The sequence below is a fragment of the Ailuropoda melanoleuca genome, chromosome 14 (genome assembly GCF_002007445.2).
Source record: "Ailuropoda melanoleuca isolate Jingjing chromosome 14, ASM200744v2, whole genome shotgun sequence".
NCBI classification, from domain to species: domain Eukaryota; kingdom Metazoa; phylum Chordata; class Mammalia; order Carnivora; family Ursidae; genus Ailuropoda; species Ailuropoda melanoleuca.
Window position 1 is genome coordinate 39,760,398 of NC_048231.1, and position 25,665 is coordinate 39,786,062.

At 50.5% G+C, this 25,665-nt stretch overlaps 1 protein-coding gene across 3 annotated transcripts in view; it reads right to left on the reverse strand.

Moving 5' to 3' along the window:
• Positions 1-25,665, reverse strand: part of CDC42BPB (CDC42 binding protein kinase beta) — a 60,103-nt gene that overhangs the window by 18,145 nt on the left and 16,293 nt on the right. For all 3 annotated transcript variants that reach the window (XM_034642068.1, XM_034642069.1, XM_034642070.1), the window contains exons 5-21: positions 23,117-23,210; positions 21,349-21,549; positions 19,492-19,740; positions 17,570-17,649; positions 15,694-15,860; positions 15,491-15,610; positions 14,632-14,765; positions 12,961-13,203; positions 11,752-11,862; positions 10,019-10,263; positions 9,806-9,911; positions 9,249-9,373; positions 8,725-8,830; positions 6,818-6,966; positions 5,377-5,471; positions 3,745-3,824; positions 238-327 (exon numbers count right to left, since the gene is read on the reverse strand). In XM_034642068.1, the coding sequence (XP_034497959.1) occupies positions 238-327; positions 3,745-3,824; positions 5,377-5,471; positions 6,818-6,966; positions 8,725-8,830; positions 9,249-9,373; positions 9,806-9,911; positions 10,019-10,263; positions 11,752-11,862; positions 12,961-13,203; positions 14,632-14,765; positions 15,491-15,610; positions 15,694-15,860; positions 17,570-17,649; positions 19,492-19,740; positions 21,349-21,549; positions 23,117-23,210 (2,395 nt within the window). The remainder of the gene's footprint in view (positions 1-237; positions 328-3,744; positions 3,825-5,376; positions 5,472-6,817; positions 6,967-8,724; positions 8,831-9,248; positions 9,374-9,805; positions 9,912-10,018; positions 10,264-11,751; positions 11,863-12,960; positions 13,204-14,631; positions 14,766-15,490; positions 15,611-15,693; positions 15,861-17,569; positions 17,650-19,491; positions 19,741-21,348; positions 21,550-23,116; positions 23,211-25,665) is intronic.

Below are 25,665 nucleotides of genomic sequence, written 5' to 3' on the forward strand. Positions count from 1 at the left end.
TTTCCTACATTGTTGAGACATCTGTCAGAGCAGCCCCGGTCCAGCTGATACACTAACAATAGTAACTGAGACACAAGCTAGGCTCGGCAGCTGGCAGAGGATCTTGCTACAGGGTGCGAGGCAGGACTTGGGGGGCGGGGGGCCTCCCTGGCATGAGCACAGCCTCTGCCCATCAAGGGCATGGGTGGGGAGGGGACCCAAGGGCTCGCAGGGGAGCAACAGGGCAACACTGCTTACTTCCTGCTGTTCTGTGCTTGCGGCCAAAGAAACCGATGGGGACACCTCTGGCTTCGGAGCCTGTGTTTCTTGCTCCCCAGCTGAGCCGACCTGTGAAAACAAAACCAGAAACCTAGTGGGAAGGAGAGAACTTCCGCAAAAGTCACACCGATTACACGGTCTGTACCACTGGGGACCCACGGTCCCGCACAGTCCCGTGCTCCCGTCACATCCCATCAGAGCCCACCTCACTCACAGCTGCACTGCCTTCCCCGAGGACCACTACCCTTGGCACTCAAAGACAGAGGTGGTGACTGACTGCGTGGTCTGTCAAGTCACAGTCATCGCCAAAGGACAGAGGCCACCTGCCTCGCCCTCCACCCGCAGCTCTGACTGCCCGCTCTCCCTGCTGCCCCTCATTTAAGGGGCAGGAACTGAAAACCGCCGACCCACTGGTCTAGTTCAGAAGTGACTTTATCTATACCTGGTATTGTTAAGATAAAGGAGTTAAATACTTTTTAACCTCATTTCAGGAGCCAAGAAGAAATTCTGGCATCAAGAGGAGTCTGGGGCCTGTGACCCAGAAGAAAGAATTTCTCTGAAAGTTTTACAACACAGGAAGGCAATGTTTTGTTCTAAGAACTCAAGATTCCCAAATTAATTTCACAATGTGAAACTGAAGCAAAAGCTTTGAATCTAATTTGAAGCTCATTTTAAAACCACTTAAAAAGGACCTCATTTTGAGCGTTCCTGCAATTATAATTTCCTCACGGAAGGCTGTGACTATTTGCACAGACGCACATAAACTACGGTATGTGCTGTGTTAGCCCCGTGACACAGAGGCGGCCGGCAGGTGCCTACAGGAGCAGTTTACAGCTTTATCTCGCGTTCCACATTGAAATCCCAATGAAGCAAACCAAAGAAACACTTTCTAAAAGTCGTAAATATTGAGGCTCCTGTATAAGGAGCCGAATTCAGATGGGCAGGTGTGTGCACACCAACACGCCCAACTGTGTACTTCGGTATTTGATCTGCTAACAAATTCGCGAGGGAGACGCTACGTCAGTTAACTAATCATCAAAGCACAAACTAAGCAAATTTCTCCCATAAATAAGGTATGTTACATGGATTAGAGTTCCATCTCTAGATAAATGAAGAGTAAAAGAACATCAGGTAACTGAACTGCAGCCATGTAACCGCCTGGCTAGTTTCCCTTGGTTGGGGAGTCCGAGGACGGGAAGTAAGGATGAGGAGCCGTCCACATCTGAGGGCTGCGAGGGACACAGGGAGGGAGGCAGGGGGCCAGTACGGGCAGTGACTTCCTCCTTCCCTAGAGGCTGGCAGAAGAGGTGGGGAGGAGGCAGAGTCCTTAACTGCAACAGCTGGGGGAATGAGAACCATCACCTCCCGCCCAATGAAAGCTTGCACAAGAACACACTGATTCCATCACCGTGGCCAACACTGTAGTATTTAACGACGTGTTCATACAGAGAAAGCAGGGTAGAAGCTTCTAAAAGACCCTCAGGTCTGGAAACACCTCCTGACAAACCCCGACTCTGACCAAGGACTTTTCCTTTCCATCAACGAGTGTCCTTGTTCCTCAAACCACAGAGGGAAGGACGGACTAAGGCCAAACACAGACACTGCAGGAGCGCCGGCTGCCTCTGGATACGCCGTCCTCTGTCAAGCTCTGCGACGAGACCACCTCCCCAGTGACCGCTCCTCTTGCCCTAATTGTGCAGAAACGCCGCGGCTGTCCAGGCCACCTCCACCCAGTGACAAGAGCAGCCCTCGGTCCGCCGGGATGTGCCTGGCGCTCCCGCAGTGGGAGAGGCACCAGACTCAGGAGGCAGCAGGTTTCTGAAGGAACCGGCTTGTGAGGACCGGGTAAAGCTATTTGCTTCTTAAAACCGAGGACTTCAGGGAAAAGACAAGCATCTCCAATTTGATAAGAAATCATTTTGACAGGTGAACAGAAGCAGGTAGGAGCCAGAACCTGCTTGGTTTTGTAACTGATCCCAGGCAAGGGTTGCTGACGGACACCAGCCCACCAGCGGACAGATAGCCAGCCAGCAGCCATCCCAAAGGCCCCATCTTATGAAGGGGGGGGTGGGGTCTGGTGGACACCACCTCACCCTAATGATGAAGCCTGGCATCACCAACCCTACACACGCGGGAAATACCCAACGTCTCCTGGGCAGAATCTGTGCCACTGTGTTAGACCCGCTTCTAGTCACGACGAACTATCAGGACCTTCTGCAGGACAGCTGCTATGGCCACAGAAATACCAACTTATAACCTATGAGCTCTGGCTGGAGCCTGACCAGAGGAAGCCAGCCATCAGCAAAGGACTTTGCTGGGGCAACAAGGGAAAAATAAACGTGTGCTCAGCTTTGGCATCAGTGCGAATCGTCCTCCACCTGCTAGCGACAGTGTGGCTATGTGAGGAGAACACCGCTGATCTCAGGAAATAGACCCGGGAGTGTTAGGGGGCATGTCTGTGCATATATGTGGGGTCACACAGGTGACAGATACCTGTATGTTTACTGTACTATTCTTTCAACTTTCCTGCAGGTTTGTAATTTTCTAAATAAAAAGTTGGAAATCAACAAAAACAATGACACTTTGTCAGAAGTCCCATTAACGAGAATTGTTTTCATTACTTTCACTTTCTGGCTCGTTTCAAGGGTTGTTAGTAAGGATCCACCCCTAGCATTTTGGAACGAGAGGGAAAGGCTGTCCTGGGACCGGCTGCAGTGCGTGCAGGGATGAAGTGGGGCTTACGCAGCGCCAACAGCCACTTCCCCAGGTGGCTCCGACCTACTCCCGTGGGGGTCACTCCCGGAGCCGAGGCGCCACACTGAACTGCACCACCAGGCCGGCGACGGGGTACCTGGGGCTGGACTGTCCTCATAAACCACCTTTCCTCCATCCATCCTTAAGACCAAACTTCACAGCCATAGAGGAGTCACTGGAAGGATAATGAGACTGGCTTATTCTTCCTTTGCTGCGGTATGAGAATTTGTATTTTCAAAACTGCCATGGGATGCCCGGGTGGCTAAGTCGGTTACGCGTCTGCCTTCGGCTCGGGTCATGGCCTCAGGGTCCTGGGATCGAGCCCCGCGTCGGGCTCCCTGCTCAGCGGGGAGCCTGCTTCTCCCTCTCCCTCTCCCTCTGCCTGCCGCTCCCCCTGCTTATGCTCTCTGACAAATAGATAAAGCAAAAAACAAAAACAAAAACTGTGTGAAATACTCAGCACACAGCCAGAGGTAGGGTAGACTTCTTCCCCGAAGATGCTGAGCACTTTCTTAATCAACTTCCACTTAACCTGAGGATGCTTCTCTGCGAACAGTTCGAGTGCCTTACATGTGTCTGACCTCATACACTGAACATCCCGAGTCAGTGACAGGTCTGCATGAGGGAGAAAGCTGTTAGAGAGTGTGGGTGGCCCCACGCGGGGTCAGGGCATGTCATACTAGCTCTAACTTAACATCCATTCGTTTGTCACTTTTAAAAATAACTACTTACTCGAAACGTCAGATCGTGTGCAAGAGGTGCAGTGTTGAAATACTCAAAAATAGAATCCTGAAAATCTGCAAGTTTGAGTCCTGTGAAGAAGAAACAAAGACCAGTCAAGGCAGGTTTAAAAGATGGTCTCTTGTGCTTAGATGGGAAGACACAACGGCATTAAGATGTCAATCCTCCACAAGCTAACCGATAAATCTGATGCGGTTCTAGTCACGTTCGTTTGGGAGGGTCACCAAGGAAGACGGTCTCAGAAATCCTTCTAAAAGGGGGTTGGAAGAGGAGATCTACCAGGTATTAAAACAGGTTCCCCAAAGCGTCTTTAATCACGATCAAGTCAACAATGAGCAAGGAGGAAAAATGCAGAGACAGACTCAGGTGCTCAGGGGAATCTCACGTGGGAAGAGTCACGTGCACGTGTGAAATCAGTACGGAGAGGGACTTTTCAACAACTGGTATTAGGCAACTAATCAGCCACAGGAAAAAGAGGAAACTGGATCAATTCCTCAAAATGTACATCACAGTCAATTCCAACTGAATCAGTAATCTGAATTTAACAAATGAAACCATACCAGTATTTGAAAATAGGACTGAATTACTTGGAATACCTGGGGATTTGGGAATATTTCCCTATGACTCGAAAAAAGGGAAAAGAATGACAAATTTAATGTACAAAAATTAAAAATAAAAAAGCACCAAAAAACATCAGCTTCATAGAAAAACAAAACAAAACAAGCCCCCTGAAAAAACAAAAAAACCCCAAAACATAAGCAAAGTAAAAAAGACAAAAGACAAACCAGGAAATATTTTGCAGCTTCTATCACAAACAAAAGGCTCTAATCCTCGATATATGAAAAGCTTCTAGAAGAAACCACATGAATTTTTAAAAATGGACAAAAGATACAAATATATAAAATTGCAGAGTAAGAAATACAAATAGCCCTTAAACATACACGAAGGTGCTCGATCTTGCTCACGGTACGAGAAACCCCAGCGAACTCTATTTCGATGCTACTCCTCGCCTCTTCAGCACGCACAACCGCTCTGCGGGAGAGGCTGGGGGTGGGAGCCCTCGCCTGCCTGCTGGCAGGGAGGCACACATGCGAGCCTCTGGGGCGGAGTCCGGCAATGGCTAGCATGAGTGGCTGCACGCTTACCCTATAACCGACAACCCCACTCCAGAAAACACATGCATAGAAGGAGGAAACGTCGCACACATATGGCTTTTCTGTGACGGCAAGAGAACAGCCCAGCACCGTCCGCAGCCCCCAGCAGAGCGCCGTGCGGCGCAGCCATGAGGGGATGGGACCTGGGACCACCCTGCCCGCCATGGCCCTACCCGTGCACAGAGTGGAGCCCAGAGCAGGCTGCCTTGCGTAACCAGGGCAATACGGATGCGTGCCTTTACACACACATGTATTTGCCGCATACGCCAAGATTCAACGGCAAGAATAAACCAAAGCCTGAGGTTACCCTTAGGGAAGGTATCTTTGAATGTACCCTATTTCAGAATATTGGTTTTGAAATCGTGTTAAGGGCTTTTTTTATGTGACTAAAAACAAATCTAAAACAAAACCACGTTGTTAAAGAAAAGCTTGTATTTAAATAATTCAGAAGCTTGTAATTTTAATTTACCAGTATCTGCTCTAAATTTTTCTTCCATCCTTTTCTTCAAAATTTCCATTTCTTCTAATAATTCTCTATTTTTGGCTTCGGAATCCTTTAGTTTACTAAAATAAAAAATAAATAAATGGCTTTAAGCACACTGAGAATAGATCATCCACACGTCGACTCAGCAAGTGTCAGAGTGTGAGGGCAGGGGCTCGTCTCCAGGGCCTAGGAAAGTGCCGGAACACGGCAGGCTCTCTGAACAGAAACACAGATCCACTCTTGGCCTGGGTGAGCCTGCTGAGCATGTTATGGAGAGTACAGATACTTTCAAATTAAAAACAGACACAGATTTTAAGAATCACGGTTACTGCAGGTCTATCTCTTGAGCCTGTCATGGAGTTTCTGATACTCTTAGTCTCTTTCCAGAGGTGTCCTTTGTCCTCCGAGGACACACGACCTCCAGACGTCTTTTCCATAGTTGGAAAGATGGCGGGCTGCACCTGAGACCACGACCACTGCCGGAGCACCGGGGGTCCTGGGGCTCCCATGCAGTCACACGGCGACAGAGCAGTCAGGCCGAGGCGGTTAACGTCTGGCCGGGAAGTGCGCGGCACAGTCCAGGAGCCAAGTGGGGGTTCTGTGCGGAACTAGCAGGGGGACGCTGGCTGACCCACCGCACCTCTGCCTGTCCCATCATCTGCAAAATGGAGTTGCAGGGCTGCTGGCCTCCCAGGGACATATTTAAATGGCAGCTATTATTACTCTTTGAGCCCCAAAGAAATGTGTGACTCAGTAATCCCATCAGGGACATCCCTCGTGACACCCAGGCCCCTTCAGGGAGGAGCCTGCCCCCCTTCCACACCAGCAGTTACTCCTACAAGTAGGGAGGCCTGGTTTTATGAAGCAGCGGGTCATCCCTGTGTCCTGAGCATGTCAGGCAGTATCTGCTGACAGTGGCCCCTGGTCACACACTGGCTGAATGTACTGTTGTGCATAAACACTACTCCTACGGCTGTATGAAGCTGGAAGAGAGTTTTCAGATAGGCACACCATCTTCAACCTGTATTTTAAAGTAAGTTTCAGGTTAAAAAGAACAATTCAAAGCTGATGAACTGAACAGCACACTAAGGTGAACAAGAAGCCCAGGGAGGGGCCCACCTGACATGTGGACGCGTCCTGTCACCCAGCACTGGGAAGACAAGCATCACCCTTGACACATACAGACGCCGGCCCTTCAGAACGATGAACTCACACCACTCTCACTCTTCCTTGGAAACACCGGCATAACCCTCCAGCAGTAGGTGAAGGGCATTTCCACATTCGTCCAATTGGTTCTTACCGACCACTGACTAGGTGCCCGAAATGTCCCACTGCTCAGAGGTCCTTCCATCAACTGATGTCACAGCGTGGGGGCGTGCCCAAGGTCACACAGCCCCCTGCGTGGTCAGACCACAGTACCAGGTACCTTTCAAAGGAGAGATTCGTGTCTTTGACTTTCCTCAGCTCCTCTTGAACAAGCTGTTTGGCCCGGATCTCTGCCTCAAGAGCAGACTGCAGTTCTAGCCGTGCGGACATGTCTAGCTTCTGACTCCGGCGAACTTTCCAAAGGGGATCCTGCAGATGAAATATTGCAGATACGCGGTTAAGCTATTTTTTTATTTAACAAAATGCTGGCAAGTACTTCATCTTTTTTCTAAAACTTTTATTATCACATTTAAATACTTATTAATTTGATACTATTAGATATTATCAAAGTCCATCAGGCCCAATTTTAGTTTGGGCATTTCATGACTTTTATTCTTACTTAGAGATCTTCTAAAGAATGGGATGTACCTTTTCTTATTTTTTAAAAGAATAAAACTGAAACTCAAGTGTAATTTCTATTTGAGCCCATTAGACTTTCTTACAAACCTAAGGGTCTCAGCTGTCTTACTTTTCCTTTATCTTGAGACATTCTGCTGTTTCACTCACTGAGAAACTATGTCAGTCCTCATCAGTTATTCCTACCTAGGATGAAAGACTACAACAACAAATGGAGGGAGGAAGGATGGAGTGCCCAGAAGGATGAGGTAACTGAGCGAAACCAGCCTGACGACAGTGTCCTACTCCTGCAGAGCCAGACATAGGCCATCCACTTTCAAGACGGATAGAAGTCCGGGGATACCACTTTGATAGACCTTTTTAAAGTTTTCACTAAACACAGGATTTTTCCTTTTCCTTCCACACAGCACAGAGAAGACAGACAGCCCAGTGCAGGTGCGCAGGGACAGAGGGTGGCGCTGCATCTAGACGCTAACGACTATGCTGAAATCCAGCAAATGAGAGAAATCTCATCAAGTCTTCAGATGACTGCGTCCTACACGATTTCCTCACTCGATAGGTGAACAATACACTTCTCGGGACAGAAAGGAAATATACTTTCATCCAGTGAGTCCTCCAATAGGAGTGTTCTGCAACAAGAATCGCCATCAACCCCTTTTGTTAAAGGACCTATGACTGCATTCCTTCATCTTTTATAAGGTTTGTGCACTAAGTTTATTCAGTGCAGCTCGTAAGTGCAAGTATCCATGGAAACGTGATAGGAAGAAAAGAGAAAATGTAGAAATGAAAAATACTTGTTCGTTATTTGAATTGGTTTTTATAAATCTAAAATCTAAAAACGACCATGTTTTCCAATTAGGGAGCAAAGAACATGGCTGTATTCTTTGATAAGATGGTATGAATGTACCAGGTGCTTGGGTGACAGGGGATGAGTGGTTAATGACATTCAAAGTTGCTGCCCCTTTCGGGTAAATATACCTTCAAGCCAGCAAAACACGGGATGAAAATTTGGGTTTATTAAGTTCTAGATAAAATTCTAATAGAGCTATTTCACTATACCTTCCTTGTTACTTGTGTATGTTACCCACACAGTAACTTACACACACATACACGTATTGTACAAACAGCAAACGGGAGTAGAAGGGACGCGTGTGGCTGTGCCCAGGAGTGAGCCTGGGCGGAAACGGTGCTGCATTCAGCCCAGAGCTCGCCACACTCCCGGCACTCAAACACACTGACCACTGCCCGGGCAGGTGACAGAATGAACAAGACCAACCTCCATGAGGGCAGCAGCCCTGTCCTGCTGAGGATCCCTCCACGGAGCCTGGCACTTAGTGATTACTTGTGCGTGAGTGTGCGGTATTGGAAGGGGCTATATCTCCTGGTAACTCACAGACCCTGAGCTCCTCAAACTCGGCAGCTTTCACTGGCCACACGGAAATCCCACATCACCAACATGACCTGCCTGGTAGTGAGCTGCACGCTCGCTCAACAGAAAGCCATTAATGACTTCTATTGCCATAAAAATGCAGAATTCAGAACAAAGCCTACCAGTGCTCTTGACCCCAGACTGGAGCTCCTCAGAGTCTCAAGCTCTTCGGTCATCTTCGAAGCAAGGGCCTGAAGATAACCTCGGGCATCTTTCTCGTCGCTGACCCTAGAGGAGGACCATACCCCGGGAGTGAGAGGAGCCGAAAACGTGAACAGGTACCTGCCTCCCACAGGACAGACTGACAGCATGTCCTATCAGCCAGAACAGTGGCCCACGACTGATGAATGCCTCCACTAGCAAGAGCCGCCCCAGTCCCTTCCTGCTGTGCTGTGCAGAGGCCCGGCCTCCCGCTCACCAGAATGCGGGGGGCACACAAGCCCGACCCACACCGTCAGTGACTCGGTGCAGTCTCTCCACCTTCAGTCCAATGTGATGACCACTGGACAGAACTGCTGCCCTCAGACGTTAGCAATTTGGGGAAAGAGCAGCGAGGCCTGTGCCAAGGCCTCAGAGAAACCATTGGTGAGGAGAGCCCAACGGGCACAGGCAGGACTAGGGACAACCGCGGGCGGCACGCACATACCACTGAATGATCTCTGCAATCTGAGCTTCCCAGTGGGCAACCGACTCCTTCTTGGCTGCCAGGTCCTGCAGCTCATCCTCCAGCTGTCTATTTTGAGCTGTGAGTTTATCCACAAAGGAACAAAGCTGAAATTAAACAATTGTACCACACGACTCGTTAATTTGGTGCCCTTTAAATTTTTTTTTTTTTTTAAGATTTTGAACTTTTGTACGCTCTGGGAATCTCTGTGGGAAGCTAGAAGCTAACAGGGTGCCCTTCAAATAGGATGTTAGCATTATTACAGCCGAAGATCTTCTGAAGAGTTGGAAAGCTTTCCTCGTTACGAGATATTGTTCCAAACTTAGTTTTCAATGTAGACTTTTCGAGTGTATCTAACTTCCGTCACATCTCTATACAAATCTGACCAAGAGGTACGAGCTAGTGGTTTTAGGTAATTAGCAGCTTTTAACCCAGTGAAACACCTCGTTCAGAAGATAAACCTAGGACTTCCCGTAAGCAGTAAGCTCCCAGGATGCATGACTGAGGACATCGCGGCCGCAGGCTGGGGCGCAGATTACCCTCTCGTTCTCAGCCGTGAGCTTCTTGTTCTCCTCCAGCAGCAAGGCTCTCTCGCGCTCATACTTATCTCTTACTGTGCCTACCGCCTCCTCCATTTCTGTGTGCCTGGGAAGGTACGAGAGCGAAGGGAGTCAGAAGCCCATGAGCCAGCCCCCCAGGGGGCAGAGACACAAGCCCGCACTCGCCGCACTGAAGAGCACGCAGACACGTACCGCTCTCGCTTTGACTTCTCCAATTTGTCTTTTAACATAAGAACTTCTTTTTGCAGGGCCAGCTGGTGGCTCTCCGAATCGTGCACCTCCTTCTTCACGTTTTTGACTTCCAGCACATGGGAGGCCTCACGCCTGACCAATTCCTCTTCATAAAACAGGACTTTCTTCTCAAGCTCAGATTTGATTTTGGAAATCTCCTGCTGATGTTCTAAGGTGGCCCCCGGTCCCCGGCCTCCTTGCTTCATCTGAAGATAAAGGTTAAATAAAGTAAATCACAGAGCTCTGTGTCTTCCCAATGGCCACGCGGCCCGTCATCCCCACTCCCCCCCCGTGACAGGCACTGCACTTGACGCATCTGGCCTTGGTCAGGCTGATTCCAGGGGCCGACAGTATCTGCCCTGCTGAAGGGATGTACCCAGATCTGCCAGACCCCAGAAGCTCTGTCTCTACACCCTAACACGGTCTTCAAAGCCTCCTCCCACTGTTTGTTCATCCACAACAATATTCTTTTGAGGGCTGATCATGTGTCAGGTGCCTCTGTGGTAACACAGTTACACCGAGCTCTCTGCTCTTGTGCGGCAGAGGGGACAGATGACAAACCAGTAATAAGCAACAAGGCGCTAACACAAGGCACTGCAACAAAGAATGGGGGGCGGCATGAAGCGGACTGTCAGAGAAGGGGGCACTGAGGTGGTGACACATGACGCGCCATGTCAGGTGACGAGCAGCAAGTCAAAGGTGCTGAGCTGGGAGTGCGCTGTGTGCGTAACAGGAGGGGCGCCATCACTCCGGAGCTGTGGGAAGCTGCTGGTGGGCACTAAGGATAGGACATGCTCCCACTATGACCAACAAGCTCGCTCTGGCTGCTGTGTGGAGCATGGACTGTCACTCTGGGTGGCGAAAGGCACTCGGGCACAAGGGGCAGAAGTCTAGGCCTATGGGGCTGCTGCCAGCCGGACCAGAGCACAGCAAGGACAATGAAGAGAACAGGCACCTCGGAGTATGTGCCAGGGGAAGAGAAGGCCCGTTGTCTCCACTTCACAGACAAGGAAACCAAGGCTCAAAATGGGGACTTGTGCACCTGAGATCACACTAGGCTAGCAAGGAGACCCACCACCTCCTCACCCCTGTTCCTGCCACTAGCACCTCTCTGCTCACTTGCTCCCCCCCTCTCTCCTGAGGCACCTGGCTGCCCCGCCCGGCCACCAGCCTGTCTCTACAACTTCAGTGGCAGGACATGGGCTCTAAGGAACATTTCCAGAAATGGACTCCACTGAATTTAGAAACACGTGATAAGGGCACCTGGGTGGTTCAGTCAGTGAAGTGTCTGCCTTTGGCTCCAGTCATGATCCCAGGGTCCTGGGATCGAGCCCTGCATCGGGCTCCCTGCTCAGTGGGAAGCCTGCTTCTCCCTCCTCCTCTGCCCCTCCCCCTCCCCACTCCTGCCCGTGCCTGCACAGGTTTTCGCTCTCTCTCAAATAAATAAAATCTTAAATAATAAAAAGAAACTCAAGATAAACGGCAGTTATTAGGTGTTAGTTTACCAGGGCTTCCTATAAACTACCTGAGACATTTTATAGAAGATAAACATGAAGGAACTTGGGTGTTAAAAGTGAAAAGCTGTCATAAAGGCATGTTCTCCACGACCTGCGTCTCGTCTGCACCTGCCCTTCCCCGACAAGCCCACCACGACAGTCAGTAAGGGTGACAGTCTGGCCTCCAGCAGGCACTACCTTCAGGGCCTCAAGCTCACTTTCCACTTGCTTGGAGAAGTTCTCGCTGTGTTCACGAAGCTTGCGCTCCCTGGAGGCCTCAGCAATGGCATCCTCCAGCCGAGCTTCCAGCTGCAAGAAGAACGCCAGCAGTTTACTGGCATGAAGCCGGCCCTCCCAACAGGGGCCCTCGGCCAGCGCAGTCCCAAGGACCTCTGAATCCTTCCCTCATCCGATTTCACCCCCACTTAAAGGCTGAGAAACTCACTTCAAGACAACTGGTTAGTAATAAACAAGTTTAAATTCTAATTTAAATCAATGATTTGTCATTAAATTTCAAGAAAGGATGCTGAGTGGTGAAACAAGTACTTCGGATGTCTGGAGAACACGAATGCATCTATTAAATGACAAACGTCACCTGGAGCATGTTGGGCAGCCAGTTCTCAAAGTCGGGTCTTGAGGCCATTTCAGGGGGAATAAAAGGCCCTTCTCTTTCTAATTACCTGGATTTTCTTCAAACGCTTTATCCAGAACAGTGTAACATGACAGACTGAATGCGGAGATAGGTATGACAACCTATGTGTTTATTAAGCTAGTTATTTAAGAAAAGCACAAAAATGTAAAAATGCCACTCTTCTCATTACACAGGGGAGGGCAGTTATTTTTCATAAAAAATGTTACTTACGTTAACATGTAATGGGTTTATTGTTAAACTGAAGACAGTATCTTAATTTCTAACATGGTAAACGTGAAGGGCTGTAACGGACACAAACAAAAGCTCTTTGGGGGTCTCACAATCTTTAAGAGCAAAAAGCCATCCTGAAAGCAAAGTTTCAGAGCCACTGGGCTGACATGAGGTGTGACTGGCTGAGCCTGGGCTTCCTACTCCTCCCCACCCACCACGGACATGCAGTTCATGCCTGCTTAGGCTGTGCTGTGTCAATCACATCACAACACGTCTACGTTACATCTGTTAGGCAGAAATATCCTCTATTTGCTTTAAAAGGGAATTTTTAAAAATCAGCACCCTAAGACATCTCTTAATAATTTCACAAATAGGTATCGAGGGCCAAGAAATACAAAATAAATACTTGGCAGGCCAACTTCCTTAGTTTATCATAAAATTCAATATAAAGTAATTTATGTAATTCAGCCCGAGTTCTCAAGATGTTTTATTAAGATCGTACAAAGGTCCAAACAGTACAATCCCTGGAACAGCTAAAAAGCTACCTCTTTCCTGAACTTCTCAGACTTGCGCATTTCCTGCCGCATGGAGTCGATCTTCTGCATGGCCACCTCCGCCTCCTCCTCTTTGTCGCGGAGCTGCCGGGACACCTTCTGCTTCTGGGAGCGGAGCTCTGCCATGCGCTCGTTGAGCTCCGAGAACTCCTGCAAGGCCAGCTTTCGCTGCTGGTGGGCATCTTTGAGTTCTCTGGCCTGGGATTTCAATCGCTCTGAAGCTTCAACCAATTGCTGAACAGAAAGAACGAGAGAGGTTTTACATTTGCTTGACAGAGACGTGGAAGCTCAGTCTTCCCCAGCAAATGCCACCGACAGACCACGGCCAAGATCCGAGAGCTCACCTTCTTGGAAAAAGCCCTTTGCTCAGCCCCAGCACACCTGTGAGCTGCCTGGAAGAAGCCCACCTGAGCTGAGGTGCTAAGCATCAACCTCACTCCAGGAAGGACCCCCAACAACACGGTGACCAGAAGGCAAGCTTTCCCAGCCAGCCTGAAGGCCAGCTCACAGTGCCAAGTCTGGCTCATCCACACAATCACAAAGGGGGATGAAGCAGGAATATGGTCACTAATCCAGTATTTTAAACAGCAGAACCAGGAAAGAACATATTACATATGAAAAACCTTAAGATTTCCACCAAAGTAAGGAATCACAAAAACGATTATAGGCTAGCTAACCCCTCACTAGAGAGAGAGATGGGTGTGGTTGTCCCTCTGGCTGCATGGGTGACATGGCCTCACCACTGGCTGCCCTGGCAGCCTCCCGTCCCTGCAGCCGATCACTCAACCCCTGGGTGGCAGAGCCACTGTGGCACCTGTCTGACTGTAAGGAGCGGATATGAACAGGTTAGTGCAGAGGCTCCCACACGGGGAGGGAACTGGCTCCACCAGTCCCCTGCGGGCCAGGCTCAGGGCGCTACTGTAGCTAGGGTAAGGAGGGGGTCTCCTGTCCCACACTGCACTTCCAGACAAAGCGCCGTGGTCGGATACCATGAACTGAACAATCTGGGTTTGAAATCCTGCACATTCTAGAGAACGGATCACAAACTATAGGTTTAACGACTTAAGTGAGTTAAAGAATGTATTTCAGAAAACACGATCCTGTGGTATGAACATACCATATGAGCATGCAATTTGATATATTTTACTGAAAATCAAATTTATGAAAGACTATTGGGGGGAATCACCCGAATTTTAACAAATGGTTTCTCTAGTGGTGCCCTGTCATAAGGAAGAGCTCACTTCTGAAAGAAGGGGGGGGGGCAGAGGCTGCTTCAGGGGGCCTGATGGAGCAGGGAGGGCGAGGACTCTGGCTCCAGATATGAGCGTGTGAACCCAACTGGGTTGGTTGCCGCGGACGCTGAGACATGGGGACCCCATGCATCGCCAAGTCCTTCCTTTCACCAGGGGGTACGGCCCACAGGGCAGGCTTGTGGTCAGGAACCGGGAGGAGGACCACGAAGTCATGGCCAGCCACCCTGGAGACAGTGGCCAGCGGCCCGGCAGGATCCTCGGGCAGTCGTGCCCCTCAGGGGCTGCACACGGCACAGCCCAGGACACACACGAGGGTCCTGGAAGAGGCCTCAGACCCCTGCACGACTGCAACCTCACGACTTGTAAAATGATTTACACCTTTCTCATGTCAAATCACACCCTTGACTACCTTGTGAAAATCCTCCTTCTCCTGCCGCACCACACGGTACTGCTTTTCCAGGCCTTTCAGCCGATGTGTGGAGTCCTCGTGTTCTTGGCGAAGCGTCACCGTGTCCTCCAGCTGCCGCTCAAGCCTGTTTGAATCTGAGTGAAAGAGAAAACAGACCATCTGACTTCCTGCGAGTGAATTATTTAATAATTCCTCACGCTCTTTATCATTTAGAAGCTTTCTGACTTTCTCACACACGTGAGCTGCCCATCTGGGTAACGGCTCTGCCCCGGGGGCTGTGAGCCGTGGGGTGGCACTCAGCCGCCCGTCTCAGGGGCTGCTAACTTGTGTGAGCGAGAATAGGGCAGCTGAGGGATTCTAGGCAGGAAATGGAGAGAAAGAACAGGTTTGGAGATGAGTCAACTGCCGGGCTGACCCATGTGTCAGTTTGAGGGTTAAGACTCAAAAGTGACTTCAGTCTTTAGGAAGCTTGGATAATCTAGGAACCACAGAAGATGGAGGGGGGAGGACAAAGCCAGCACCTAAAATACCGAGGAAAGTAAGCCACTGAGGGAAGCCTCAGGAAGAAATAAGCCGTGGCGATTCTGTCTCAGGGCTACAAAGAGGCAAATTAAGACATAGAAACGTAAAATGTTCTGAGAATTTGTGGATGAAATACTAGAAACAGACTCTAGCTGCAACTATAAAATGCTATTATTGGAGCCAAGCCAAGGTGGAGAGATCATCTCAACTGAACTGACAGAAGAGACCTTTAAACAGGTTCACTGAGACCAAAGCTTTTCTTCTCCTTTTCCACCTTATGAAAACGACCGAACAATTTCTCTGAAGGGATCAACGCCCAAGAACACAGACCACCTACCTGCTATTTTATTCTTCAGACGCTCGATCTCCTCATTGAGCTTTTTGATTTCTTTGTCCCGGGCCGCGCCACCCAGGGCGCGGGCAGAGCCGTGCAGCGACTGCACGGTCTGGGTGGACTCTAGGGGAGGGAGATGGGCGTGAGGCAGGATGGCACCGAGGCCGGGCTGACCGGGGCTGTGGGAGGCCGGGCTGTGCCCTCACCCTGCAGCTTCCGGCTCAGCTCCAGCTTCTCCTGCTCCAGCCTCCGGATCCGCCGCTCATAGGCTTCCACCTGCAGGCTGTTCTCCAGGTCCCGCTGCACACCCTCGTCTTTGGTCAAGGTGCTGGACTGCATTATGCTCTTCAGAGAGCCTCGGTCGGAAAAGCAGCTGCAAGTAAAGCAACAGGGTTTTCTCATCCACTGAGAATCCACAGTGAGTTCATTAGTGTTTTAAAACTTCCCAGGACAAAACACATGTCTTTCAAGGAAGCTGACAAAATTGCCTGTGAAAAGACTATTGTTTATGGAGCCAGAATTTAGAAGAATCTTCCTTAGGGCTAATGGTGGGATGACAGGGGGTGACTGACAAGGATGTGCCCTCCAAGGTGGTCAAAGAAAACGCCTCTGCAAAGGAGGGACTGTAATCCCTATGGCATGGCTTACGCTCGACCGGAAATTCAACAGGAGACGGTATTGTGTGGGCATCTGGGTGTGAGGGCCTGGCAGAGGCCACAGTGGTCGGCCCTGCATTCCCAGGCCACCGAGGGCTTCCCTCCTCCTGCTGCTGACTGGCCGAGGATTTGTGGGGATGGGCCGCTCCACCCTCCAGGGCTCATGGTCCCCTGCAGACCGAACAACCCGCGTGGTTCTCTCAACTCCAGCACCATGGGCGGCCCAGCTCCTCCTCTGTGACGGGCCTGCAGCGCATGCCACCTGCACAGATTAAAGCCCACAGTGCTTCTCTCTCTCAGAGCTTAATTCCTGAACTGGTTCACAAGTTATTCAGTTCTCTTGCTTTTAACATGACAACAATGCCAGGGAGACTCCTAAGTCCTGCTATACTGAGTGCGGCAAAGGCACCAGGACACACACATTCACAGAAGGGCCTCGCTGGTGTTTTTCTCAGTGGCCTGAGAATGCTGTGCAGGCCAGCACTGCAGGGTCTGTTCCAGAAGGAAGGCCCTGGGCCCGACCTGCCAAACTGGAGCCTTGGCAGGTGGGCCTGGAACCCCCAGGTTTAACAAGCACCCACTGAGCTAGAACAGACCAGAAAAATGAGGAACCTCTGCATGAACGATTAATAGGTCATTATGCCTACGGCATCTCGGACGGCTTCCTGTGGACTACAAGGCCTCAGCTGTCATTCTGGCTCAAGGGCTGCGTAACCCTGGCACCTCACGCCAAGGGAGCTTCTAGGAGCTCAAGCAGAAACAGCCCTCTCCTGAAGGAATTCTCATCAATGCAGGTAGGAGCTGCTGGAAGGTGCCAGGAGTCAAGTTGTGTTGCCCTCCTTCAGGCGCTGTGCAGTTCCATCTGCTTCCTTTTGCCCGCCTTTCCTCCTTCCCCTCTCCTCCTGGCCCAATTCCTTTAGAAGCTGCTGACAACGTGGCAAAGAGGCCCATTCAAGACAGAGAGCCCCATGGAGCTCGGGGGCTGGGACTACACATGGGGCTTCTGCTCCCAGCTCTTCAGATTTCCATTACGTCTGGGCCTGTGCTCCAGCCCCACGGTGGAAGCTACAGTAAAATCCTCATGAAAGCTGGGCATGACCGGGGAATGGGGCCACTGGCCACGGCCACTGACATCCTCTCAGAACAAATCTTGCCAACACTGATGGCCTGTGAGTCACAAGTCAGCTAACTGCCCCCCCATGAGATAAGGATGGGTTTCACACTTCCAAATGATTGTTAGAAAAGAAGACTATATAACAGAGACCACCCTTTGGAAGAAGTCGGCTGAGTCATCAGGTGGCCCTTTTAAAGGACACGGGCCCCCCCAACACTGACGTAGGCACGCACCCGCACAGGAGTAGCCCCCCAGACTGCTCATCTAGCCCAAGGGAAGGCTGTGCCTGGGGAATGATAAATCTACACCTACCTTTCCGTTGTGAAAGTAAAACCGATGAATGGCAAATGTAGCCCAGAGAAGCCTGTATGAGAACCAGGAGGTAATATTTCCTGCATAAGAACACATACAACAAAATGAAATCGGTGTTCAAACAAAGGAAAAGGGGGAGGAAAGAATGTTACCTATTGGTGAAACCAGGGGTGCACAAGAAGAGAATCGTGTGGCTTTCTAGGACACAGAAGACACAGCGTTTCCCATAAGGGAGCACAGCAGGGGCAGATCTGTGGTTCTCTGGCCCGCTGCAAACACAATGCAGCAGAGAGGACAAACACACTGCTTCAGATAATGTCGCAGGCCCAAAGACCAAACCTGCTGACGCCCCCGCTCACGGCTCGACATGGCCCTGAGTGGAGGTGAGCAGACAGGGCACAGAGGCACAGCCCCCGGAGGATGTGGGGCAGAGGCTGGGGCCCCCAGGCTCTCAGCAGAGACAGAGCCCAAAGGCAGAGGGAGGCCTGAAAGCCAAGCTAGAGTATTTTAGGCAAATATGTTACAAACTCTTATTTTTCAGTTTCAGCATCCTTCTTTATCAAACATGAAACAAATTTATAATTCATCTGGGAAATGTCAGTGTGGAAATAGTTTCTTTGGAGTCCAGGAAAACCCTTTCCACGGGACACTACTTTTCTCTGTGTGGTCTGTAGTTCAGCTCCTATTTGAGTAAGAGGAGTTCTCTAGGGAGCAATCAAGAAGATCCTTCTACTTGGTTGACCCTCAGTCCCTCTAGCCCCAAACCAGGTCACACGTATGGACTAAAAAAGGCTGGGTTCGAGGAGATCAAAATAACTTGACAGCCTCTGAGCACAACTCTTTGAAGCTTAACGTGACGACTCGTGCACCAGAGGCCCTGTGGGACCAGCCAAGCACCAGGCGGCCCTAGAGCCAAGACCCAACCTGGAGGATCCGTGACGTCAGTGGGAGGACCACACACGGTCACTGTTGCTCCCAAACCCTGCCACACAAACACGTGTAGACACCAAGAGCATGTGACAGCAGGAAGCCTACATGCTCATGCGTGGGGACTGGAGCCCCAGAGGCTTGCAAGCCCATGGTAGCGATGCAGGCCGGGCTCCTCGCCTGCTCAGGGCCTCTAAGTCTGGAAGCGGTGACAGGGCTGGGGCGAAGCTTCAAGATGGTGGCATCGGTGGCACTGCTGAATACCATGAAAATACAACACAAGTATGTCTGAGGAGTTCCAAAGGAGAAGAGCCGTTTAACTCGATTTTACTCCTGCTGAGGACAAGCATCCCTCAGAGAAATTGCAGGTCTGGTTCCAGACCAGCACAAGAAAGTGAATATTGCAACACAGCGAGTCAAGTGTGTCGTGTGGTTTCCCAGTGCACGCAGAAATTGAGGTCACACCACACAACAGTCTATTAGATGTGTGACAGCATTATAGCAGAATGAAGTATACATTTAAAAATACTCTACTGCTAAGAAACGCTAACCATCACCCGAGTTTTCAGCAGGCGTAAGTACTGGTCACGGATCACTGTAACAAATACAGTAATAATGAAAAAATTTGATATATGGTGAGAATCACCAGAATGTGACACAGAGACATGAAGTGAGCAAACGTGGTTGGAAAAATGGTGCCCACAGACGTGCTGGAAGCAGGGGGGCCGCAACCCTTCAGTCTGTAAAAAATCCAGGATCTGCAAAGCACGGTAAAATGAGGTGTGCCTGTAACCCTTACTTGTTCAAAAGGACATTAAGGACCAAATTGAAGGTTGGAATAAAAGGTGTATTTTCTTAAAACAACTACCAGATTTTTAAAAAAAACAACACAGCCCTAAGATATATCATATTGACAGCATCACCTCCCACAGAACACTGCCAATATTCGGGCCCACCGGGACACCACACAAGGACGAGACAGCACGGACACTTACAATATTTCTTAGCATGTCGTCATCCACATCAAAGTTGGAGGTGTCAGAAGGGCTGCTCACATCAGGAATATAAGGTGCTTCCAGGTTCCGTATGTTTTCCCAATTCAGACCTTCAAAGAACGCGTGCTTTTTGAAGTCCTCTATCCCGTTCTGTCCCAGCCGGCGCTCTCTGCTGCAGATGAGTCTCTGAATGAGGTCTTTGGCTTCTTCAGACACGTCGGTGACATGGGACGGAAACTGAAATCGCTCCTGGGGGGTGGGGGAGGTCGGTGCACACAGGGTGAAAACTTACTCAGAAAAATCGAAGCTCTACCAACGTTACAGCAAACAAAACAGAGGCAATCGCTCCAAAGCAGCAGTCAGTCTAACTTCACGGTAACCAGAGTGCAAGCCTCAGCAGTGAGACCCAATTCCAGAAAGACAGACGGAGAATCATTAGTCTTGCTGCTTTTATGCGTGGCAGACTTGGTACCACATTACATGTAAATTACAACAATGACAGACTGTCACCCATCAAAGCGGCCAAGGACGGCCCAGCTCTTTCAGAGGGCGTTTTGCCAGGATCTATGGCAATTCTGCTCCGAAAACTGTATTCTACAGAAATAGTCACAGAGGGAACACCTAACATGTTCACAAGAGCATTATATTCTCACCAAGTAAACTGCAAGTTACCTAAATGCTCATCAAAGAGAGACTTGCTAAAAAACAGGGCACACACATGCCAAGAGAACAGTCTGGTTCTATGCACTGGACAGACAGATGACAAAAACACAGGGACAAACCACCGGGTTCTATGCGACATGATGCCATTCATTCCAACACCCCCCATCCCCCCCCGAGGCCCAGGCCCACCACCTCCGTGGTCTAGAACTGGGGACAGCAGCACCGCCTCCCAGGGCTGCGCTGGGGATCAGGCGAGTGTGCGCACAGAAAGCGCTGGACCAGGCCCGAGAGGGAGCGCCGCGCACACTCAGTACCAGCAGGCTCTTTAGGGTTCAGAGTCCCGATCGGCGCCTTAACAGCACTTATCACGGAGAAGTGGATGGGGTGATTTCCACTATGTACACTCTGCCCTTTTGTGTTGTCTGGCGTTTTTATGGTAAGTATATATTAATTTATAAGTGAAAACATTTATTTCTACTTTGGGAAAAGTGTTTTTTACCAGTATGGCTTGCTCTGACTGGGAGTTAAAGGGAAGACCACCCACCACTTTCATGTCCATCTGCTCCCCACTCGAGCAGTTAGTGAGGGACAGGGCAAGGATGGGTCAGTGGAGGGGGGCACCCTTGGAGAGGCGTGGAAGGACGCTGAGAGCACGCTGACAGAGGGTGGGAGCGGCGTGAGAAGACATACATGACTGAGGGAAGCAGATGACAGAAACACGAGGAAGAAGAGCAAATGGTAAAGCAAATGAGAAATGGAGGAGAGGCAGAGCGGAGGCGAGGTCAGAGTGGAAAATACACAGCTGGGAAAGGGAAAAGGAACAGGATCTGGGAGGCAGAAGGATGCCGCTACGCGAGGTGCGTGGCCCCGTCGCGACAGCTGGTGAATCTAGACCCTCAGGTGCAGTGCCCAACTGCTCCTTATCCCTGCCGTCCGGGGGCCGCGCACGCTCAGCACGCTTCTCCTGGGCACTGACCCGCAAGCTCTCCTCCCCTCATGCCCACACGTCGTGTGTTGGACGCCGGTGCGAACTCCACTGCCACAATCTCTCTGCTCCTGTTTGGGCGTCCAGCAGCCTGCTCCAGCCCTACCACCTCTTCGCCAAAGACGCTAACAGCTTCCGAGCGGCCCTCCCACCTCCAGGCCTGTGCCTCGGGACTCAAACCAAGAGGACGTGGAAATGCAAAGTCTTACTTCGTGGTTCATGATCTTTCCATAGGTCTCCACGAGTGACTCTGCATAGAAGGGCGTTTCTCCGTACAGCATCTCGTACATGCAGACACCCAGCGACCACCAGTCACACTCAGGGCCGTACTTGCCCATGCCGTCCTCCATCGCCTGCAGGATCTCAGGTGAGATGTAGTCAGGAGTGCCCACGGCCACAGAGGACTGGACCTTAGGGGAGAGGGTGGTGTTGGGGGGGAAAGCTCTCATGTCAAAGTCCTAACTACCTTCTCTAAAATAGGGACAATAACGAAACCACTGTGAAATAAAACTGACACATGATCATCATTAAAAACCTGTTAATTTGAAGTTCAATGCGAATAACTGTTCTCCTGCAACACTACATACTTTCCAGAATGCACGAGACTGTCTCGCACACCTGGTCTCTCTGTGCGAGAGAAGCCAAAGGCCCACCTCAGCCCCCAAAGGGCACTGCAGTCCCTCAAAGGGTGGCATGTCCCACACGCTCTGTCACTGCCTGAAGTGTGGTCCTGGGGCCACGTGTGTTCAGGCTGACCCTTCGCCACCTCTGTGGACACACAGGCCACCTGGGCTCTGGTAGAACAGATTCTGGGGTGCGGCCCAAGACGCCGAACTCCAATATGCTCCCAGAGATGCTAAGGTGGCTCACCGAGAGCCTATCCTTCAGTCTCCCAAATGGGAACATCCGGAAGTAGGTCCAGGCACTTAGCTGGGTGCTGGAATTCCCCAAATGGGGAAGCAGGAGGCTAAGGCCCCTAAAGGGGAAAGAACAGTCCCTCGGCTACTGATGTTAGCAGGCACAGGCCTGTGACATCTCTACCGAAATCTGTGGCCAGAGAGGGTAGCAATCATCACAAAGAAAGCAAGAGGGAGTGAGTCAGCTGAGAAATCAGACTGGTCTCGAGCACATGGAGAACAGTCCATAAGACTGAGGGAGAAAGAATCACAGAAGGCCTGACTCGCCCTCGGGTCGTGTCTGAGGAGAGGGCCATGGGGTGCAAGCAGTGCCCCAGGTCAGACTGAATCAGCAGGGAGGTCTGCCTCTGTCATGTGACCAGTCACTGCTCCGCAGCTTGACCGCCCAGCTGCAGGAGCTCCGAGGCAGAGAGTGGAAGACCAGAGCATGAGGTGATGACACTGGACGAGTGTCCACATGTGCGGGTAAGAAAGCGAACCAACACTCCAGCTCAGTCTGAGGCCATGCTCTTATCGTCGGAAGACTGGATTTGACGACAGCACCAATATATCAACTCATCAATATGTGGTGAAATAAGAGACCAGCTTGTTGGAAAGAGAGAAAAGTCTAGCATCAGGGACCCCTGCTTCCAGATCTACAATGCCCGAAAGAAAACCCCTCACTGACAGGACGTTAGCTGCCCACAGACAGAAATGGGAGGGGTAGTTACAGCGAATGTCTGTCCACCTGACCGGCCTGCACAGGGGGTTTCAAGAAAGGACCCAAGCATTGCCTGTCATCCACTGCGGTGCTGATATGACTTTAGCTGCCCAGCCACGTGAGGAAACCTCACAACCCCCCCAGTAGAGAAGGCATACGCATGACTTTTGTAAACACAGAAAGCAAAAAAGAGGTTTCATACTTGAGTAGAACATTTCAACTGTCACCTAAATGGATTTATCTTTTTAATTTACATTCATAAACTTAGTTTCTTCACTGGGTCTCAAATTGAAATTTTAAGTCCCTTCTAATTACAAGCAAACCCCAAATCAAATGGAAAAGCTCCAACAAAATACCTACAGTTCCATCGTCATTCATCTTCAAGCATGATCCAAAGTCAGCCAGGCGAATATGACCATTCACGTCCAAAAGGACATTGTCAGGTTTAATGTCTCTGTTAGTAAAATAAATAAACGAGTTAACCATTTCCATGCTACGCATCAGGCAGGTCAAAGCCCTTAATGAGTGGCGTATCAGCTGTGACCATCTTGGAAAATGTCTCCCCGTGATGCTTTACTTGGGTATGCAGTGGCGGTCATCACCACTACCACCCCTATGCGGGAGCTTAACCCTAGTCAGTAGGGTGACACCCCGCTCTTGTTCCCACCACGTGGCTGACGAGGTCTCCTAAGCGTCTCCTTTATGCCAGGTGCTGCGCTCGACCCTAGGTCTACAACAGTAACCAGACCCCGCGGCCCCCGCCTTCACGAAGCGTCCCACCAGCCGAGGTGGCAGAAAATGAACACGACACCGCACAGACACGCATGTGGTTTCAGCACCAGAGTACGACACGTGGTAAGTGCTGTGGAAGAAATGTGAGCAAGTCGAAAACGAGGCAGAGGGTGGCTGAGAGCAGGAGGCAGGTGGGGCTCTGGGGCAGGAGCGCAGTAGGCCAACAGGGCACTGCGTACCCTATGCTGTATCTGACGGACGAAGACCCAGGGACTGAAGACCAGTTACCATGTAAGCGCCTGTGTCAGGAGAGTAAGCCCACGGCCGTACCTGCTGTTCTGTGTCCTTGCAAACGTGGGCCCCGGGTTGGGGGACTATTTCTAAAGCACAAACCCTCCCTCCTGGCAAAATAAGCTCGAACGACAGGACGGCATGAAAGGAACACAAACTTGAGGAGTAAAGGCAGGCTGACGCTCACCAGGAGTAGGTGCGTGCCGCACGACGGAATGCCACGCCGCCGGGAGAACAAACGCGCACCAGCTACGCCCAACGTCGGGGACGAGTCCCACAAACCAAAGTGAGCAGAAGAGGACAATTCTTACCCATGAAACTCCCACAAAGCAAAAGAAAACTAGCACAGCACTCCAAACTGAAACAGACCCTCAACGAGTCGGGAAAATACAAACTAAGAACAGAACCAGACAGAAACAGGAAGAAATGAAGAGAGCTGATTTAACTCAGGGAGAAATAGAAGAAAAAGACAAAATCTTATCAGAAATGGTGACTAAATTATAAGGTGACCAGAGAAGAACAAATTCAAATAAAGATGTGATGAAAGGCACTGAAGAAAGGGAGGGAAAGATCTAGAAGAATAAGAGTGAGACAAAGTGGTGACAGGGTCAGAGCGAGCAGCTGGAGTGAAGTGGAAGACGGGCTAAGAGGACCCCGCACACAAGTAACGGGGTCCCCGAAAAAACCAAACAATAAAACATAACCAATACTTGAAACTACAACCTGAGAGAACTTTCCAGAAGTAAAAAAAAGACCTGCACTGACAGACTGATGGGCCCATCACATTTAACATTTTTCAATGTCCTGTTTTTTGGGGCCAGACAAGTCGATACTGAAGGTCACAGGGATCGGTTACTGTGTGACGGCAGCCAGGAAAACCATGAGGAGAAAGCAAGGGGTCTGATGGGGCGACCAGGCCTCCACGGGCTTAGCCTCCACGATCAACGCAGCAGGGCTCTGGTGCAGAGAGACAGACGAAGGGACAGGACAGAATGTCCAAAAACAAACCACATGAGGACTGCGGACGTGATGAGGATGTCCTCTCCATCCACTGGGGCAGAGAGACACCTGAGTAAGTAAGCGGCTCTTGGGACAACGGGAAGGCCTCTTCAAGATAACGTAAGAGCCATTCCTGGGGAGGCGCTGCAGAGCTGGCCCCCCCACCTCTCCATCTTGGTCATATTTCCTCTGCGCTATCCTGCGTTCTCATCCATGCAGCTCTTTGTTCTAGCTTTTCCTTTTCCAAGACCGTTTTTTTTTCCTCTGAATATTCCTTCTCATAAAACTGCACCGTCCTTCTTCCATTGCTGAGCCATACTCTCTGTTCTCTCCGGGGATGTGATGTCCTCCAATGGCAAGGCTTTGTGAACCTGGGACTCTTTGTTTCTGCCTTTGCTGGACCTGGGGCCGACCTCTCAGAAGACGGGTGCTGGCCACCCACTGCTTCCCATGTCACAGAAGCCCAGCCGTGGGGCAGTGGGCGCTGCCTGAAGTCAGCACGGCCCACAGGCAGCCACAGAAACAGGCCGTGGGCTGTGGCACAGGGTGTGCATTGTGCGTGTTAAATCCAGCAGGGTTATCACTCGTGCTGACAAAACACACTTCTTTCTGGCGCTACCAAATGTCGTTTCAAACCACTCACACTGTGTCCACTACCGGAGGCTGGGGTAGGACTGGCTTCCTACAAAACCTGACTTTGTGAACTTACTACCAAAAATGCAAAGCTTTGTTTTTAGACTGGGCCGTTCAGGTGCTACGTCTGAATCCTGAGTTGACGGGGTGCTAATTACATATGTAATTCTCTTCCTATGCCTGGAGGTCAAACGACAGAGTGAAGCTTCTACGTAGCCAATTAAGAAAATAAGGAGAAAGCTTTCTAATTAGGG